The 18,222-nt window shown below is 48.4% G+C and overlaps 1 protein-coding gene across 1 annotated transcript; it reads left to right on the forward strand.

Moving 5' to 3' along the window:
* The first annotated feature begins 419 nt into the window (after window positions 1-419).
* Window positions 420-2,465, forward strand: LOC147971965 (uncharacterized). Its single transcript, XM_087522897.1, has one exon. It carries the CDS (start codon window positions 578-580, stop codon window positions 2,318-2,320), a length of 1,743 nt encoding a protein of 580 aa, XP_087379023.1. The 5' UTR covers window positions 420-577; the 3' UTR covers window positions 2,321-2,465.
* The last annotated feature ends 15,757 nt before the right edge of the window (window positions 2,466-18,222 follow it).

Here is an 18,222-nt window from a genome sequence, read left to right on the forward strand (position 1 = left end):
TGCAATTTCAGATCAAAAGAGTGTGTACTGCAATTTCAGTTCCAGTTTAAAAGAGTGGGCAGAAAACTGAACTTAAGATCACTGCAAAATGAAGTGTGTACTGCAATTCCAGTTTAAAAGAGTGGATTTTAATTTATGGAAGTGTGCATTTGTCAGAAAGAGTGCATTTTTAACAAGTGTTCATTTCTACTGCATTTTTAAATTACTAATATGTTCGGGTGCACATATCTTCAGTTACAAATATGTTAGTACATTTACTGCCATGTCTCTCTTCATTTAGAGTTATCTTCATTGCCTATGTCCATTTTCACTTATATATTTCTCCAGTTACAGTTTTATTCAGTGCATATGTCCACTTATGTGTTGAATTGCATACATAAGTAATTTAGTTGCTGAGTTTTGAAATGTTCCGCTTTGTGCAGTGACAAATGGAGAAGACACTCAGTTGTTTTCAGTTGAGTTTGAGCACAATGGGATATTCATAGGGCAGGGTACAACTACAAACAGATCATATACAAATATTGGATGTACACATGATGCTTTCGACTACTGCCATGTTGATACATGGTCATTGGGCATGGTGAAGTACTGTTTGTCCAGGTTGGATTATGATCCCACTGATCCATTGGTCAAAGTGTATTGGGTTTTGCCAGGGAAAGATATTATGGATGGCCTTGTCTGTGTGGACACTGAGGAAGCAATTGCTGCTATGGTCACTGCAAGCAAAGAAGATAAAACATTGGATGTAATAGTGGACGAGGAAAACAAAATAAGGACTTTGTATGGCGACGATGTCATACTCAATAGATGCCCAACACTACCTAGAAAATTGCCAAGGTCTGGTCAGTTTGGAGAAGGGACTTCTGGTTCATATGCAGAGGAGGCGAGGGAAGAGGAGGAAACAGGGGAGGAGGAGGAAGCAGGGGAATCAGGGGAAGCAGAAGATGCACAGACCGACTCGGACTTTTATGAGAGTGACTTTGACTGCGAAGATGGGGATGATGATCTGTTTGCTGAGAATGTGAATCCAGAGTTGAATGACAATAATGAGAAGCAAGCTGAAATATTTGACGAAGAGGACCCATTAGATGACGATGACCTCAATCTGTCCAAGGAAGAGCTTGAGAAGCTTAATTACAGATTTAGAGTATTCAATCCAGAGCTGGATAGCAACAACCCAATGTTCAGGGTTGGCTTGGTATTTGGAGAAATGAAAGAACTAAGGGCTGCACTCACTGCATACAGTGTCAAAAATAGAGTTAAAATCTATAAACCAAGGAATGAGGCAGAAAGGTTAAACGCATCATGTCAATCTGATTGTCCTTGGAAGCTTAAAGCTTCAAAAGACAATAGAACAGGCAGCATTGTTGTGAGAGAGTATAATGGAGACCACACATGTCAGAAAATATGGAACTCCAAGTGCTTGACAGTTAAATATCTCACACAAATGTTCATAGATGAATTTAGAGACAATAATAAGATGGACTTGGTTACATTTGGAAGAAAAGTTCAGAAACAGTTTAAGTTGCTACCAGACAGAATGAAGTTGGGCAGAGCCAGGAAAGAAGCATTGAGGATCATTAATGGAGATGAAGCAGCTCAGTATAGCATGCTATGGGATTATGGCCAGGAATTGAGGAGAAGCAACCCTGGAAGCAAATTTATAGCTTGCACAACAAAGGTGAAGGAGAAGGATGACCTAGAGCCAAAGGATCATCTATCATCACTATATTGGTCTTATGATGCATGCAAGAGAGGCTTCTTGAATGGTTGCAGGCCAATAATCTTTGTTGATGGATGTCACTTGAAGAGCAAGTATAAAGGGCAGTTGCTTACAGCTGTGGGCATAGACCCAAATGACTGCATCTTCCCAATTGCCATGGGCATGGTTGAGGTGGAGTCCACATTTACATGGGAATGGTTCCTCACTACACTAAAAAATGATCTAAATATTCTCAACACTTCTCCATTCACTATCATGAGTGATAGGCAAAAGGGATTAATCAATGCTGTTGAAAAGGTCTTCCCAGATGCAGAACACAGATTTTGTGTTAGACACTTGTACCAGAACTTTCATCAAAAGTTCAAAGGTGAAACAATGAAGAATATGCTTTGGGCCATTGCTAGGTCTACAAATATGGACAAATGGAAATTGAATAGAGACAAGCTCAAGGAGGAGAATGAAGCAGCTTACAATTGGTTGGATGGGAAGCACCCGAACCAGTGGGTCAAAGCATTTTTCTCAGATTTCCCGAAGTGTGACATACTACTGAACAACATGTCAGAAGTATACAATAGGTGGGATTTGATTGAACTTTAATGATTTGTTACTTGAGCATTTGTGTTGTCACTTCAACATTTGTTACTTGAGCTAATTATGTATTGTGTCATTTGTATGTACTTGCAGCTACATCTTGGATGCAAGGGAGCTTTGCATTGTGTCTATGCTAGATTGTATAATGCACAAGATGATTGTAAGGCATGAGAGTAAGCAGAGGGAACCAATGGAGAAGTGGACAGGAAGAATCTGCCCCAAGATCAGGAAGAAGTTGGACAAGAATGCGGAGTACTCTGGTAACTGCTATCCAACTCATTGTGGTCTTGGAGTATATTCCGTTGAGTCTGGAAACAACACATACATTGTAGACATTCCTGCTAGGTGTTGTGATTGTAAAAGATTTTCAACTTAGTGGGGTGCCCTGCAATCATACAATTGCTTGCTGTAGAGCTGATAGGATAGATCCAGAAGAGTTGGTCCACAAATGCTATAGTATAGAAACCTATCTAAAGGCATATGGTCACAACATCATGCCTATGAGAGATAAAGCTCACTGGCAGAAAATGAATGGGATTAGAGTACACCCACCAGTTTTCACAAAGGTAATGGGCAGGCCACCAAAGAATAGGAAAAAGACCCCAGAAGAGAAGAAGAAAAAAGATGGTAGTATATATCTCAACAAGAAGGGTGTGACCATGCATTGCTCTATCTGTGGAAAATCCGATCATAACAAGAAAGGGCATGACAAGTACATGGCAGCAGAAGTTGAAGCTCAACTAGATGAAGAAGAAGAAATAGAAGATCCTTCAATTCTTCAGGCAAGTCACTGAATTTTGCAACATATATACTTTTTGCAAGTTACTAAATTATGCAACATAGACAATTCTGCAAGTTATCCAACTTAATTATGCATGCATTATCTTTGCGGGACATAATGCCAGCAAGACTAAATCCCAGGTTGGACCCAATGAATGTTAGAACTAGCATGGTGTACATGATGGGCCATGAGGTAAAATTCATAAAGCAAGCACTTGTTTTTTTAGTATCACATAACTGTATTTCTTGCACTTCTCCTAGCACTTGCACTTGTATAAATCTAGTTATTTCTCTTGCTTATTATAAATCCACTTAATTTGTTTGCATCTTCACATTTGCAGGATAGAGCATATGTGAGCCAAGTGACACCACCAGGACCGTTGCCAGAGCAAGCAGCTTTTGTGCTTGATGCTATAGACTCAATTCCTCAAAGGACAAGAACGACCACGACAACCAACAGAGGAAGGGTGAGAGCCGGAAGAAAATCAAGAACTATAAGTGAGCAAACACATCTAGATGAACCTGGTTCTAGTGCACAAGCAGGAAGACAAAACAAAAGAAAGACAACAACATGCAGTACTGAAAGTGGAGTTGGGAGAGGAGCTGGCAGAGGAGGAACAAGAGCAAAAGGAGCTGGGAGAGGAGCTGGCAGAGGAGGAATAAGAGCAAGAGGAGTTGGGAGAGGGGCTACCAATGGAGCTGGCAGAGAAGTAGATGCCAATGGAACATACATTGGAGGGGCTGGCAGTGAAGCAGGCATAGGAGGAGCTTGGAGTGGATTTGGCACAGGAGGATTTGGAAATGGAGCAGGCATAGGAGGATTTGACAATGGAGCAGCCATAGGAGGAGCTTGGAATGGAGCAGGCATAGGAGTAGGGGGGCTTGGAATGGAGCAGGCATAGGAGGATTTGACAATGGAGCGGCCATAGGAGGAGCTTGGAATGGAGAAGGCATAGGAGTAGGAGGAGCTTGGAATGGAGCAGGCATAGGAGTAGGGGGAGCTTGGAATGGAGCAGGCATAGGAGTAGGAGGAGCTTGGAATGGAGCAGACATAGGAGGAGCTTGGACTGGATCTGGCACTGATCCATCTCAGTATCCACTATATAGACTCATGTTTGGAGATGATGGAGCTAGGCACATGATCCCAGACCTTAATGCCACGGATGAAGTACCAGTTTCACATAATGCACCTCCAGGAGATCGGTGCTAGAGTGCTTGAAGTTCTTAAATAAACTTCGAGCTACTTTTTAGAAGTTCATGTATGAACTTTATTTTTTTAAGTGCTCATTTTGTAATGGTGTAGCCACTATTTTTGTAATGATGCACCCACTTTAGTGTTGTGTGCAATCTGCTGTGATCAAAATTCAGTAAAAACTTGATCAGTTCTGCAATATACTGTGATCATATTCAACATTTAAGTGTTGTCTTGCTTACTGAATTTTTTAGATGAATGTTTCTACCAAATTCAGACTTGTCTGAATTCAGTAAAAACTTGTTCTGGAGATGCATGTTTCTGCCAAATTTACTGCACTGGACTGAATTTTAACATCTATTTTTTTGCTGTCAAATTCAGTGCAAACAGAAGTTTCTACATCTGTCCAATTTTAACATCTATTTCTGACAGATTTTGCTTCTGCTGTCAACATGACTGAATTTTGCTTCTGCTGTAACATGACAAAAAAAATTGTAGGTACTGGGACTCGAACCCAGGATGAGCAGTGACATGCAACAGTCAATATACGAGTACGCTATCAGTGGATTTCGCTCAAACTACGTGTTATATCTCTTTTCTACGCTGAGGACGCGACCTCACTACAGCCTTCCACGGCCGCGTACTCCAGTTTTCAGTGAGCACTGCAGCAAGCAAGGAGGCCACCCGGCGTTTCGTCTGCGACGCACGTCCAACAAGGGAGGAAGCTGTACTAGCGCTGCACGTCCATGTTACGGCCACACACTCTGACCGTGTGTGTAGGGTGGCGGCACACCACGAGGCGGCGCGTGACGCATATATGGCGCGCCAACAGTTTGACCAGCAGCTGAGGATGGTCGCACGCAAGCCGGCGGCGCACGACGGCGAGGCTGGCTGTACCCGTGCCCTCATGCCCTGTCGTCGGATGACGAGGAGTAAGCATCTAGTCTGAACTTTCGTCAGTTCAGTTAGTGCAGACGAAAGCGCAGTTACGTCAGTGTAGTTGTACTGCCATCAGTGAGTCTTGCATCAGTAGTTTGTGCTCTCGCCGGCGATGAGAGATCAGCGGTGTTGAATGAGAGCGACAACGGCGGCGAGGGCAAGGGGCGAGAGAAGTTATTAGGGATTGAAATTAGGGAATCGCCGCGAGCAGAGGATTTGGAGTTTTGTGTGCTACTGACCAGGGGACCTAATAACATAAATAATATATATAGTGGGGGGCTTTCTAAAAAATAACAAGACGCTGGGCGCGTGCCTTTATCCGACGTGGCCTGCCAAATGTCACGTTGTGAGCAATTTGTATGCGTTTGTTACGGCAGTAGAGTTCATGTACTACTTTTTTGGGGGTTTTAGTTTTTGTATGAAACTGTTCCCACCACCACAAGTTTATGTACTAAAACATGTATTAACTCAAAATAAAAAACACCTGCTCTCCTAGAACAGCTCAGCCAGGATCAAAAGGAATTCCAGCGCCTGCCAGATTCCAGAGATGGATTTCGTCACGCACTCTCGTAAGGAAAACTTCCTGGGGCAGTGACAGGTGTTCAAAAAGTCTCCTATTCCTCTCCCGCCATATCTCCTAGCATAGCAGTTGGATGATCGATAATGTGCCCTTCTTCTTTGATTGTGTTGCACTGTTGTAGCAGTTTCCCATCCAATCTTTGATCGTGGTGACCTATGGCCAGGACGCTGGAGCTAGCGCCGGCATGTTGCATAGCGAGGCAGTTTTGTCCCAAGCATGCCGAGACCAAGGGCACTTGGTTAGAAGGTGCATCGTGGTTTCCAGGTTCCTCTCGCATAGCGAGCAGAAGTAGTCGTTGACCCAACCACGACGGAGCAACGCGTCTGCCGTAAGGAATCGTCCCAGTATGGTTGTCCAAATGAAGAAGCGACACCTCCCAGGTGCCCAGGACGTCCAGATCAGGTTGTAATTGTCCATGGGAATAGAGCCCTCAAACTGCAGAAGGTAGGCTGAGCGGGCCATGTACTCCTTCTCGGGAGTGAAATGCTAGGTAATTGTGTCTGGATGGCCAACACACAGTACCACGTCGTCAAGCATGGTTGCCAGCCGGTTCAACTCTGGGAGCAAGTCGTCGGACAGCCAGTGCGCGAGGTCGAGAAGCCAGTTGTCACCGGCCAGCGCCACCTCTACGGTTCGGTTCTTGCGGGATGTAATCTTGAACAAAGACGGGGCGATGGTCTTGGGACATTGTCCAGCAAGCCACCGGTCATGCGAAAAGCTCGCCTTGGAACCATCCTCAATTGTTATGTATGTGACCATAGCGAACAACGTGCGATCCGCATCGTCGCAAGGGAGGGGAGATTTAGCCCATGGTCGCGGTGGGTCTTGCCAGGCTAACCAGAGCCATCGCAAGCGCAGCGCTGCGCCAAATTTGTTCAGGTCAAGCAAGGTGTTTGGGGCGGCAAACAAGACTCCAAGCTACCCTGCACTTTCCGCCGTTGCAAGAGCTCTCCCCACTCCATAACCAGGCGCGACACATTTGCACCAATCTTTTAAGGGCCGATGCCGGTAGCTTGTGCACTGTCATCAAGTAAATAGCCAGGGACGTGAGTCCAGATTTAAGGAGCACTAGCCGACCGCTCTTGGCCATGAAACCACCCTTCCATGCCGCAGTTTTGTTTCCGAATTTGTGTATCAATGGGTCCAAGTCTACCTTAGTCGGGTTTCATAGTGAAAGTGGCATGCCGAGGTAGGTTACTGGGAAATGCTTGACTGGAATACCGAGAGGCTGAAGGATGTTATCCAAATCAAGTCCGGCACACCGAATTGGAATGGCCGAGCTTTTGCAAGCATTTGTGTGCAGTCCCATGGCCTTGGCGAAGCACTCGAGCAGATGTGACTTACAAAGGAGTCATGATGATGAACAGAAGGCTGCTTCTACTTGTTCTTTTAGCCTACACAGATGTGCCTTGTGTTATGCATTCAGCGGTTGCTCATCATAGTCGTCATCGTCGTCTTCTTTGTCCAGGGGTGTGCGTGGCTACGAGCCAAGTCATGGTCTGCCCAAATGGTGGGGCATGCCGGGTACCATTGTGTGATTACCCATCTTCTCTATCGTTTCAGGGGAGTGTCTGGCGACTTCTAACTCGGGCATGTGGGATCACAATTAGGAAAATGGCCTTTTAGCATGTACCAGGCCATCGCACACAACCAGTCAGCCATGTTGTTGTGTGTGCAGAGAGCTCGGGCAGGCATCTCTCGACAGCATGAGGCAGCATATGTGGCGCAAGGCTAACACCCTGCCAGGCGCACACTCGCATCGCTAGGCATGGCCGTGTGTGCCTGCCTGGCTCACGCGACTGATAAAGCACGACGCAAAGGAAAAAAATCCATGCAAACATCTAGCGAGATAGCATCCCCAAAGCAAGTACGCCACCAGCCGGCCACTAGGTGGAACAGGTCACACGGGCTGACAGAGTCCTAATCTCGAGCAGCCAACCCAAAACCACATCATCTGGCAAAGGAGGGCCATGGCAAGAAGCCAAGGCACAACCCGATAGCCACCTCACATGAACGAAACAACCTGTCAAGATGCGTCTGACGCAAAGACTATAAAGCGGGGTTAAGCGTATGCCTTAGCAGGGACGCGTTGCGTGTTATTTATAGGCACAGAAGATTACAGAGTTTAGGTAGGTTGTTGTAGGATTGATCTCCAAGTCATAATCTATACAAGGGATAGAGATCAACCTAAACATATCCTAACTACCTGAATACAACACGCACACGCCCACACATGTATATGGTTTATATGTACACCGTATACATCCTATAATACATACTTTAACACGCCCCCTCAATCACAACTTTATCAAGTTGAGATTGTTCTTGAATTCTTCCAATTTGCGCCATGACAAGGCTTTAGTAAAGCTATCTGCAACTTGATCATTAGTAGGAATAAAACGAATGTCCAATAGCTTCTTGGTTACTCTTTCACGAACAAAATGATAGTCTACTTCAATGTGCTTTGTTCTTGCATGGAACACTGGATTTGCTGACAGATAAGTAGCACCAATATTGTCACACCATAATCGTGCAACAGAAGAATGATTTATACCTAGTTCAGCAAGCAGGGTTTGAACCCATATCAACTCAGCCATGGCATTTGCTAGAGCTTTGTATTCAGCCTCAGGGATGGATCTAGACACAATGGCTTGTTTTCGTGCACTCCAAGATATGAGGTTTGGTCCAAAGAAAACAGCAAAGCCACCAGTTGACTTTCTATCATCAGGACAACCTGCCCAATCTGCATCTGAAAAGGCACTTACCACATTTGAGTTTGACCTTGTGAATTTTAATCCTGTACTCATAGTACCTCTGAGATATCTCAAAATTCTCTTCACTGCAGTCCAATGCTGAAGAGTAGGGGCATGCAAGAATTGACACACCTTGTTGACAGGGAAACATATGTCAGGCCTTGTAAGTGTCAAGTACTGTAAAGCACCTACCACACTTCTGTAGTTTGTGGCTGCTTCGGCTCCCAAGGGCTCCCCTTCTTCCTTGGAAAGTTTTTCAGTAGTTGAAAGTGGCATGTTTGAAACTTTACAACTCATCATACCTGACCTTTTTAATATATCTGGCACATATTTTTCTTGACTTAAGACTATCCCATCAGTTACCTTTTTCACTTCTATTCCCAAGAAGTAGTGCAAATCGCCAAGGTCTTTAAGTGCAAAGTCTCTCTTGAGATCTTCCAACAGTGCGCTGACCGCATCTTGTGATGAGCTGGCCACAATAATATCATCAACATATACCAACATAAAGATGATTATTTTTCCCTTCTTATAGAAGAAAAGTGACGTATCAGCCTTTGAAGGTCGAAAGCCAAGCCTTTGAAGTTTATCACTTAACCTAGAATACCATGCTCTAGGTGCTTGTTTCAGACCATATAATGCCTTGTCAAGTTTGCACACATAATGATATTTGTCTTTTACCTCATACCCAGGTGGCTGTTTCATGTAGACTTCCTCCTCTAGAACGCCATGAAGAAACGCATTCTGCACATCCAATTGACGAAGACTCCAACCATTTGATACTGCAACAGAAAGAACAAGTCTGATAGTAGCTGCTTCGACAACAGGACTAAACGTGTCCTCATAGTCAATACCGTACCGTTGTTTAAAACCCTTTGCTACTAATCTAGCCTTGTATATGTCTATTTCTCCACTGGACTTTCTTTTGACTCTGTAAACCCATTTATAATCAATTATATTTCTGCCTCTTCCTGGAGGAACCAAGTGCCAAGTTTTGTTTCTAATAAGAGCATCATATTCTTCATCCATAGCATTTTTCCAGTTTTTATCCTCAAAAGCCTCAATCAAGTTTCCTAGCTCACCTGTGACAGCTAGGCCACCAAAACGAGCATTACTGTACCTGACCGTGCCATCCGTCCGAACCTTGGGCTTCAAAACTCCATGTTGTGATCTGGTTCTCATCGGCATAGAATCGGCAGCATGGGGCCGCTGCACAGAAGATCCGGCGGGATCCGGCGCGGCAGACGATCCAGCGGCACCCGATCCGAGGCTGATTTCCTCGGAGCCGGAGCCAGTTGCTCGTTGGGCCACTTGGCGAGGCCCACCAGATGACGCGAAGAGGCACCTGGCCTGGCGCGTGAGTGCGGTTGGCCCACCTGCGCCACTGGGCCCGCCTTGGGTTGTCGTTGTCTCACCCGCGGGGCCGCAGGGGGACGCGTGGTCGTCCGCTGGTGGCCCGCCTGACCCCGAGGCGGTGCACAGCCACTGCCTGGCGCGGCCGGCGAGGGCGGATCCGCATCGGGATCGCCGCTGTCAGCTCCTGGTGCAGCACCTGAATCCTCCTCGTGCTCCGCGCTTGTCCTTTGCTGCTGCATAAAATCATAGTGCACAACCGAATTTCCTCCAAAATTTATAGCAGAATTTTCATGAGAATTACCCAAGTGATCATTAGCTATATGTTCGTCCCCATGATCAGGAGGTACGGAGGAGGAATTTTTAGAGAGGAGGACTTCGGATCTGATAGGTGCACCGGCATTAGGGTTTAATTTGGCAAAGGGAAACAGCGTTTCATCGAACACAACGTCCCGAGAAATATAAACACATCCAGCAGTTATGTCTAGACACTTGAAACCTTTGTGAAGGTTACTGTAGCCAAGGAAAACGCATTGTTTGGAGCGGAATTCAAGCTTGCGAGAATTGAAAGGACGGAGGTTAGGCCAACATGCGCATCCAAAAGTACGAAGAGCATGATAGTTTGGTGTTTCATGAAATAATTTTTCTAGTGGAGTTTCAAGATTGATCACCTTACTTGGTGTGCGATTGATCAAGTATCCGGCAGTGATGAATGCCTCATCCCAAAATTTGAGGGGCATAGACGCATGAGCTAACAGTGAGAGGCCAACCTCGACAATGTGGCGATGCTTTCTTTCGGCGGAGCCATTTTGCTGATGAGCATACGGGCAGAAAACATGGTGTGTGATGCCAACTTGGCGAAAAAAGGAATTTAACCTCTCATACTCACCACCCCAGTCGGTTTGCATGGTGATGATTTTGCGATCAAAGAGTCTTTCTACAAGTGCTTGAAATTCATGAAACACTTTAAAGACCTCTGACCTATGCTTAAGAAGAAATATCCACGTAAATTTACTGAAATCATCAATAAAGCTCACATAATAATTCTTTTTAATTGATTGAATCACGGGCAGGTCCCCATACATCAGAATAAATAAGCTCTAAAGGAGCATTTGGAAAACTACTAGAATGTGGATAGGGAAGTTGGTGACTTTTGCCTTGTTGGCATGCATCACACACCCCCTCTTTATTCAACTCATGAACTGAAAAAGGAATTTGGTTCTTGCTAAGAACATGCTGAACGATTTTCAAAGACGGATGACCTAGTCGATCGTGCCACCTTGACGGAGAGATCTTGGTGGCACCAAAAGCATGCCTGCCCGGGCCTAAAGAAGCTGATGATAGGGGGTAGAGGCCGGATCTACACCTACCGCGGAGGAGGGTGCTCCTCGTTGCCTTGTCCTTAATGAAGAAGAAACGAGGGTGAGTTTCAAGAAACACATTATTGTCTTGAGATAGACGATGAGCAGAAACAAGATTTTTTGTGGCTTTAGGTGAGTAAATGACATCTTTTAGATGAAGATTACGAGTGGGAGTACGAACATATGCTTGACCAATATGAGTAATTTTCATACCTGCTCCGTTGGGCATGTTCACTTGATCATGGCCGTTGTATCTCTCCCTCATGGTGAGCTTGTCGAGCTCTCCGGTGATGTGATCTATGGCGCCTGTGTCAACGTACCAATTGGTGTCGACGCCGTAGGAGGAGTTGGACACGGCGCTCGCACTCTTCTCCTTGGTGAATGCGATGTCGAAGCACCTGTAGCACTCTATGGCGGTGTGGTTCGGCTTCTTGCAGATCTGGCAGAACACCTCAGGGAGCTCATCTCGTCCGCCGCCTCCTTGGCCACGCCCACCGTGACCGTTCCCGCGGCCGCCTCCGTTCCTGCCACGGCCTCCGCCGCGAGAGAAGCCATCGCGACCACCACGGGAGGCGGCGTTCGCGGATGAGTCGGACGACGAGTTGCCACCCTCGAACATGGCGAGGCGGCTCTCGAAGAGTATGACTTGCGCGTAGAGCTCGTTGGGCTTGATGGGGACGGTCCTGGCGCAGATGGAGGAGACGAAGGACATGTAGTCGAAATCCAAGTCAACAAGGATATACGACACCATATCATCGTCCGTGAGCGGCTTGCCGATGGCAGCCATCTCATCACCAAGGGCCTTCATGCAGCCAAGATACTCAGCGATGGTGGAGTTTCCCTTCTTGGTGGTGGAGAGGGCTATCCTCGTATTGACGATGGCCACCTGCGTCTGGGAGATGAAGATCTCCGTGATTGCAGTCCATGCTGCTGACGTCGTGGTGCATGTTGCGATCTGAACCATCACAGGGGGTGAGATGGAATTGAAAAGAAAACTCAGAACCTGAGAGTCTCGAGCCCTGTCGATCTCATATGCCGGGTTCGGCACATCGGTGACCTTGCCGTCTTTGTCCGACAGCTTGGGCGCCGGTTCCTCCCTCTCTGGATCGAGGTAGGTGACCAGCTGAGCGCCACGGATCATGGCCAGAGCCTGCGCACGCCAGACGTTGAAATTGGAGCGATGGAGTTTCTCAGCGATGGGGATGAGCACGGATGGGGCGGCTGCGGTGGAGCTTGAGGAAGACATGGCGGCGCAAGAGATGTGCGTAGAGGAGAGGCTCTGAATACCATATAAAGATGGGTTAAGCGTATGCCTTAGCAGGGGACGCGTTGCCTGTTATTTATAGACACAGGAGATTACAGGGTTTAGGTAGTTAGGTTGTTGTAGGATTGATCTCCAAGTCATAATCTATACAAGGGATAGAGATCAACCTAAACATATCCTAACTACCTGAATACAACACGCACACGCCCACACATGTATACGGTTTATATGTACACCGTATACATCGTATAATACATACTTTAACAAAGACGAGTAGAGCGATCGCATATGCCCGGCCTTTTAGTGTCACGGTCTGGCCAAGCGGGGTGTTCTAGGGCTCCTCTGAGTTTCAAAATCAACCTTGTGAAGTGGTTGGTCAAGATCGATGAATGTACCATGCAATGTTTCAGCCGCTGGACTTGCTCGAATGTGAAGGGGCTTTGCTTGCCCATTTTATTGCTGTCACAGGCGCTTACCAACGAACAACAATTACAATTAGGATAAGGTGCCCCTTTTGCTATGTACTCCCACCATTTCTTTTTAGTTTGCATATAAGATTTGGTCAAAGTCAAGTTTTGTAAAGTTTGACCAACTTTATTAAAAAAACAACATCTACAATACTAAAGCTATATGTTATGAAAATTAATTTCATGATGCATCTAACAATCTTGATTTCATATTGTGAATCCTAATATTTTTTCCTATAAACTTAGTCAAAATTGACAAAGTTTGACCTTGACTAAATCTTATATGCAGACTAAAAACAAATGAAGGGAGTATCATGCTACCGCACACCAACTAGTCACCCCTCTTGTCGTGTCCCCGGCTAATGGCTTGATCTTTTTGGTGCCTCCTTTATTTGCACCCAGATGTCAAACACTAGGTGCTCCCCCTGGCATGTATACGTAGAAAACAATCAAGCCAGAAGTTAACCGGACAGTGGCGCTAGATGGGCACACGTGTACAAGGTAGGTGTGTGTGAAATGGGATGGGTCACGCCTGCCTTACTCGGCAGGAACAAGCTCCCCTTTACCTCTTCCATGCCTACCTGCATCGCCATAGCGCGTGAGCCCATGATAGGATCAACCGACATGCAAAGATATCTTAATTCTCACAAAGGAAGCTGATGAGCTCGCTTTACTACTTAGGTTAAGATTGTCAACAATCTCGACCATTTTGGGGGACCATTGGGATGAACATGGAATATCTTTGTGCCAGTTGCCGACTGGAAGGACAACTCAACTAGAGTCAGCTCCTTTACCCCGATCATCTTAGTCGGTTCAACCGCGGGCTTGTATATCTATACCAATCTATACCGGGAAGCCCATGCCGACTGATCACCTCGGTTGTCGTGTACCCAGGCATTTCCTTGCACGTACACCATTGGTGTGTGCACCCGGCTAACAACGAAGGCAGAAGTTGTCGGGGCAGCGAGACACCCTGGGTACAGACGCACACAATGGGCGCGGGTCAAGCGAGAAGAGTAACACCTGCCTTGCCCAGCAAGCCCAATTACCCCTGTCACATGTAACTACACGAGACGTGGGGCGCAAGCATAAAACTCATGAGCCCAAGGCAGTTTTGCAATGCCAAAGCGTATTGAATCCGGTGGTCCATTGGACATAAAGAAACCAACACTCACAACACTACATGCCAACATTGTAATGAATGATAACTCTAGATCATAAGCACACCAAAACACCTAGATACACCCCAACGACAAAGTCAGACGAACACACATCATGTACTCGGACGAAGGAGCATAGCCGGGGCAGACAAACACAACAACTGAGTTACAGCCGCCGACCAACAATAGCCCGACATATACACGGGATCATATAATAAACTGAATAATAAAAAAATACACAAAAAGAAGGCCATATCCAACCATAACATTCACCTCACACAGTTTTACAAGGCATATGGTTGCTCGTTGGGCAAACCTCCTGCATGGACGACGCGAGCCAATAAGCTGCTAAACCTGCTCGATGCTGACATTCAATTGTCTGCTCGATGTCGGCCACGTTTTCCTCCAGGCTCGTTGTGCCATCCACCATGATCCTCTCACTCGAATAGAGTCTTCAAGAAGCCAAGGCCATTAGAAAAGAAGATCTTCACGTCCAAAAGCGGCAGGTAAGGCTAAGGACGGGCGCAAAGGAAGAACAAACAAGCAATAAGAGAAGCTGCAACCAAGAGGATGGAAGAAAAAAACACAAACACCACCGTGGGCAGAAGAACAAAAAATATCGTCGAAAGAAGCAAGATGACAACGGGAAAAACAAAGAGAAAACGCATCAAACCTGAGAAATGAATGCCAGCCACCCTCGTCGGCCTTCATTGTGACGACTTCTTCCACGCACTGACGTTGTATTGCCGTCGCGCTGGAGAATGTCCACCTCGAGGTCGCGCTTGACGCTAGCGATAATGTTCAAAGAGGACTCAACGCAACTGTCTTAATGAAAGGATGGAAATGCCCATGAAGCACCCCCACTTGGCACAACTCGACTCGCACAAGACGGCCACACAGAGGTGGGCACATGGTAGTGCCTCGCTCAAATAGAACTACACCTGCCCAGATGGGTGCACCATCCGAGTCAAGCACGTGTGGGCCCATATTTGCTCGAGCGAAGTAGCCCATCAGAGGCACCAGAACCGATGTGCGCACATGGCTTACGAGGCCGGGCATGCAATGCAATTCAAAGTCCCCAAGCTAGACGCACGCATGTGCCCTCTTCGCGTGAGCTAAGCAGCCTGGCAAGGGCGAAGACGTAGCAGGGCCCCGCGCGAGTGGGCGCAGTCTCTAGCCGTTGGCCCTTAGGGTGCGCCTAAAATCGTTGTCTAAAGGTGAGCCGGCGTAAAAAAATAAGTCTGGGGCGAGTTGGTCTTCAGCCGCCGGTCCCAGGGCCGTCCCAGGCACGATTAAAAAAAAGTATAGCAAATTTCGGCAAATTTCGACGAAGTTCGACTAAACACGACTAAATTTCAACAAACTTGGGCATATATTAGACATGTTCGCGGATTTTCATTACATAGCAAAATAAATAACTAATCTAAAAAGAAACTGGCTGAATGCCGAGTAGTCGCCGTCGTCGCCGCCGTCGTCGGCCTTCTCCTCCTTGACGTGGCCGTCCCTGGTGGATCCCTGACCGGCGTCGCCAACGCAGGCTGGTGGCGACGGCGCGTCGTCGTCGTCGCTGTCCTCGATGACAATGACGCCTCTTTCGTCGCAGCCCCGGCGGCGCTGCGCGAAGCGCTGCAGGGCGGCGCGCTGGCGCTCCCTCGCCATCTTCAGGGAGTCGGCGCACGCCCATTCCAGGGCCGCGTCGTCGTCGAGCTCGACGTCGCCGCCGTGCTCCGTCTTCACCGCGGGGAGGAGGCCCGGCTCCGTCTTCACCCACGCGAGCCCCGGCTCCTTCTTGGGCTTGACGAAGTGCGGAGGAGGAGCCGACGAGGAGGCGCGCCGGCCGCCCTCGTTGATGACGATGCCGGCGCTGCGAGTGCGTCATCCGAGCGGCGTCTCCGCCGCGGGCTCGGCCTTGACGCCGAGTAACGCCGGAGAGCCGGAGGAGTGCGAAGAAGAGTGTGATGAGGAGGAAGAAGAGGAGGCGCCGAACCTCCTGGGCAACCATTGCCCGTCGCGTCGGCGGTGAGCCGTGGCCGTGGCGGCCGCCCTCGCCGGGGGGTACGCCAACGGCGGGTTGTTGCCGCCCTCGAGGTGCGTCAGCACGCCCTCGAGTGTGCGGCCGGGGACGCCCCACCACAGGCGGCGCCCCTCGCTGTTCTTCATGCCGCCGACGACCGCCGCGCCGTTGGTGGACGCCAGCCGCTGCTGCTGACGGCGCTAGAAGTACGCCGCCCAAGCCGCATGGTTGTCGGCGGCGTACTGGGGGAGGGAGAGTTGGGCGGCAGTGAGGGAGGCGCGCACGACGTCGACCTCCTCGGCGAAGTACCCGGATTTGGCCACGGCGCCGGGCAACGGGGGAATGGGCACTCCCCCGTTGCTACTCCCCCGTTGCTAAGCTTCCAGCTCGTCGGCCCGGCGCGCATCTCCGGCGGCGCTGGGATGTTCGCCTGGAACAGGAGCCAAGACTCCTGTTCGCGGAGCGATCGGCGGCCAAAGCCGTTGGCCGCGGCCTCATCGCCGGGGAACCGCTCGGCCATCGGGAGAGGGAGGGAGGGCTCGGCGGCGGCGCTCGAGAGAGGCAGGGCTCGGCGGCGGCGCTCGGGAGAGGTAGAGGGCGGGCTAGGACGGGTGTGGCTGGTGTAGCCAGAGGCGAGGGAGGTCACCGGCTTATATAGCGGCGCCGCCCCGTGTGTACGCGTGCGAGGGAGGGGAGGCGTCGGCGCGCCGCCCCGTGAACGCGCCGCCCGTGAGGAATCACTGGTAAGGCTGACCGGCGGCAGCCTTGTCATTGATTCCCCGCGGGAAACTAAGGCGTTCGGGGAAGATGACGCGCGGTGTCGCTGACGCGGCGTGCCCGCGACTCTTTCGCGCCAAAACCGCTTGCCCCGGCGCCCCCGAGCGCCCCCCAGAGCACCGGGTTCGACCTGGGTCCGCCGGCACTAAATTCGGCCCAGGCCGGCGAAAATCGGGCTCCTGAGGGCACGACTGGGCCGATTTTTTAGCGCCGGCGCGAAAAAAACACCTGGGAAGGTCTTTCTGGGGGCGCGGCTGGAGATGCTCTAATAGCGGTAGCCTCGCGTGAGCCCCGCTGTCCACCCCGTCATAGACAGCCGAGGCGGGTCGCCCGGACATACACCTTCCGGGTAGATCGGACGGCACGAAGACAACCCCGGAGCATGCCATCGGGAAACGGACTTCACTGAGGCCCTCTTAGTCCTTGACGAACTCGAGGAGGCGGGGATTCTAGCATCCTTAATATGTAATGTACAAGTTAAACACAAAGTACCACAAATATAATTATTTCTCGACAGTTCCCAACGAACATCGTTTGAATAGTTCTTTATTGTGTATGTGTTTTGTCCCTTTATGGATCATTCGTAGAATATGTTGTTCATGAGTTGTTACGCTCCATGGCTATGACTAGTCTTTGTGGCATTCATGGAAAGAAAGTCTGCTATACATGTCGCCAATAGATTGATTAACTTTCTGATTCATTAGGCGTGTTTTGTGATCTCTGCCTGACCTTCGAATGTCGCGGCCTTGTTGGTTAGCGGATTGGTCGGGTGGGGTTCGTTGTTCCAATGGTTAAGATTAGTTGCCATGGGGTGAGGCCAGGCTTTATGTCGATATGTTCCTTGGGTAGCCTTGGCCGGCGCGAAGCACACAGATAATGATTGTTGTTATCTGCATTGGTAAATATACAAGACAATTACAAATGGAATACAAATATAATTACTTGCAGGCAATTCACCACAAAATTCCTTCAGATGGTTCAACTAATTTTCCAAAAAAAATTCGTCGCAATTACCATACGAGGAAAGGCCAGAGCATCAAAAATAAATAGCCAAAGAAAGGTACGAGCAATGATTGTCATTAAGGCCAATAGAAACACTGTATGAACGTAATCACTAGTAGGAAGTTGAGGAAAAATCCTTCAAATAGTTCGCTTAACTTCTGAGTCGCAGTTGGTCTCTACGCCGATGGCGCCACAGGTCATCTAGTGGTGATAAGAGAGTAGTTGTTGTCGTTTGGAAAGAGGGTATTGGTCTCTTCCTCGGAGCTTAT

This window comes from Triticum urartu, chromosome 5A, assembly GCF_056163025.1.
Source record: "Triticum urartu cultivar PI428250 chromosome 5A, HENAU_Tu73, whole genome shotgun sequence".
NCBI lineage: Eukaryota > Viridiplantae > Streptophyta > Magnoliopsida > Poales > Poaceae > Triticum > Triticum urartu.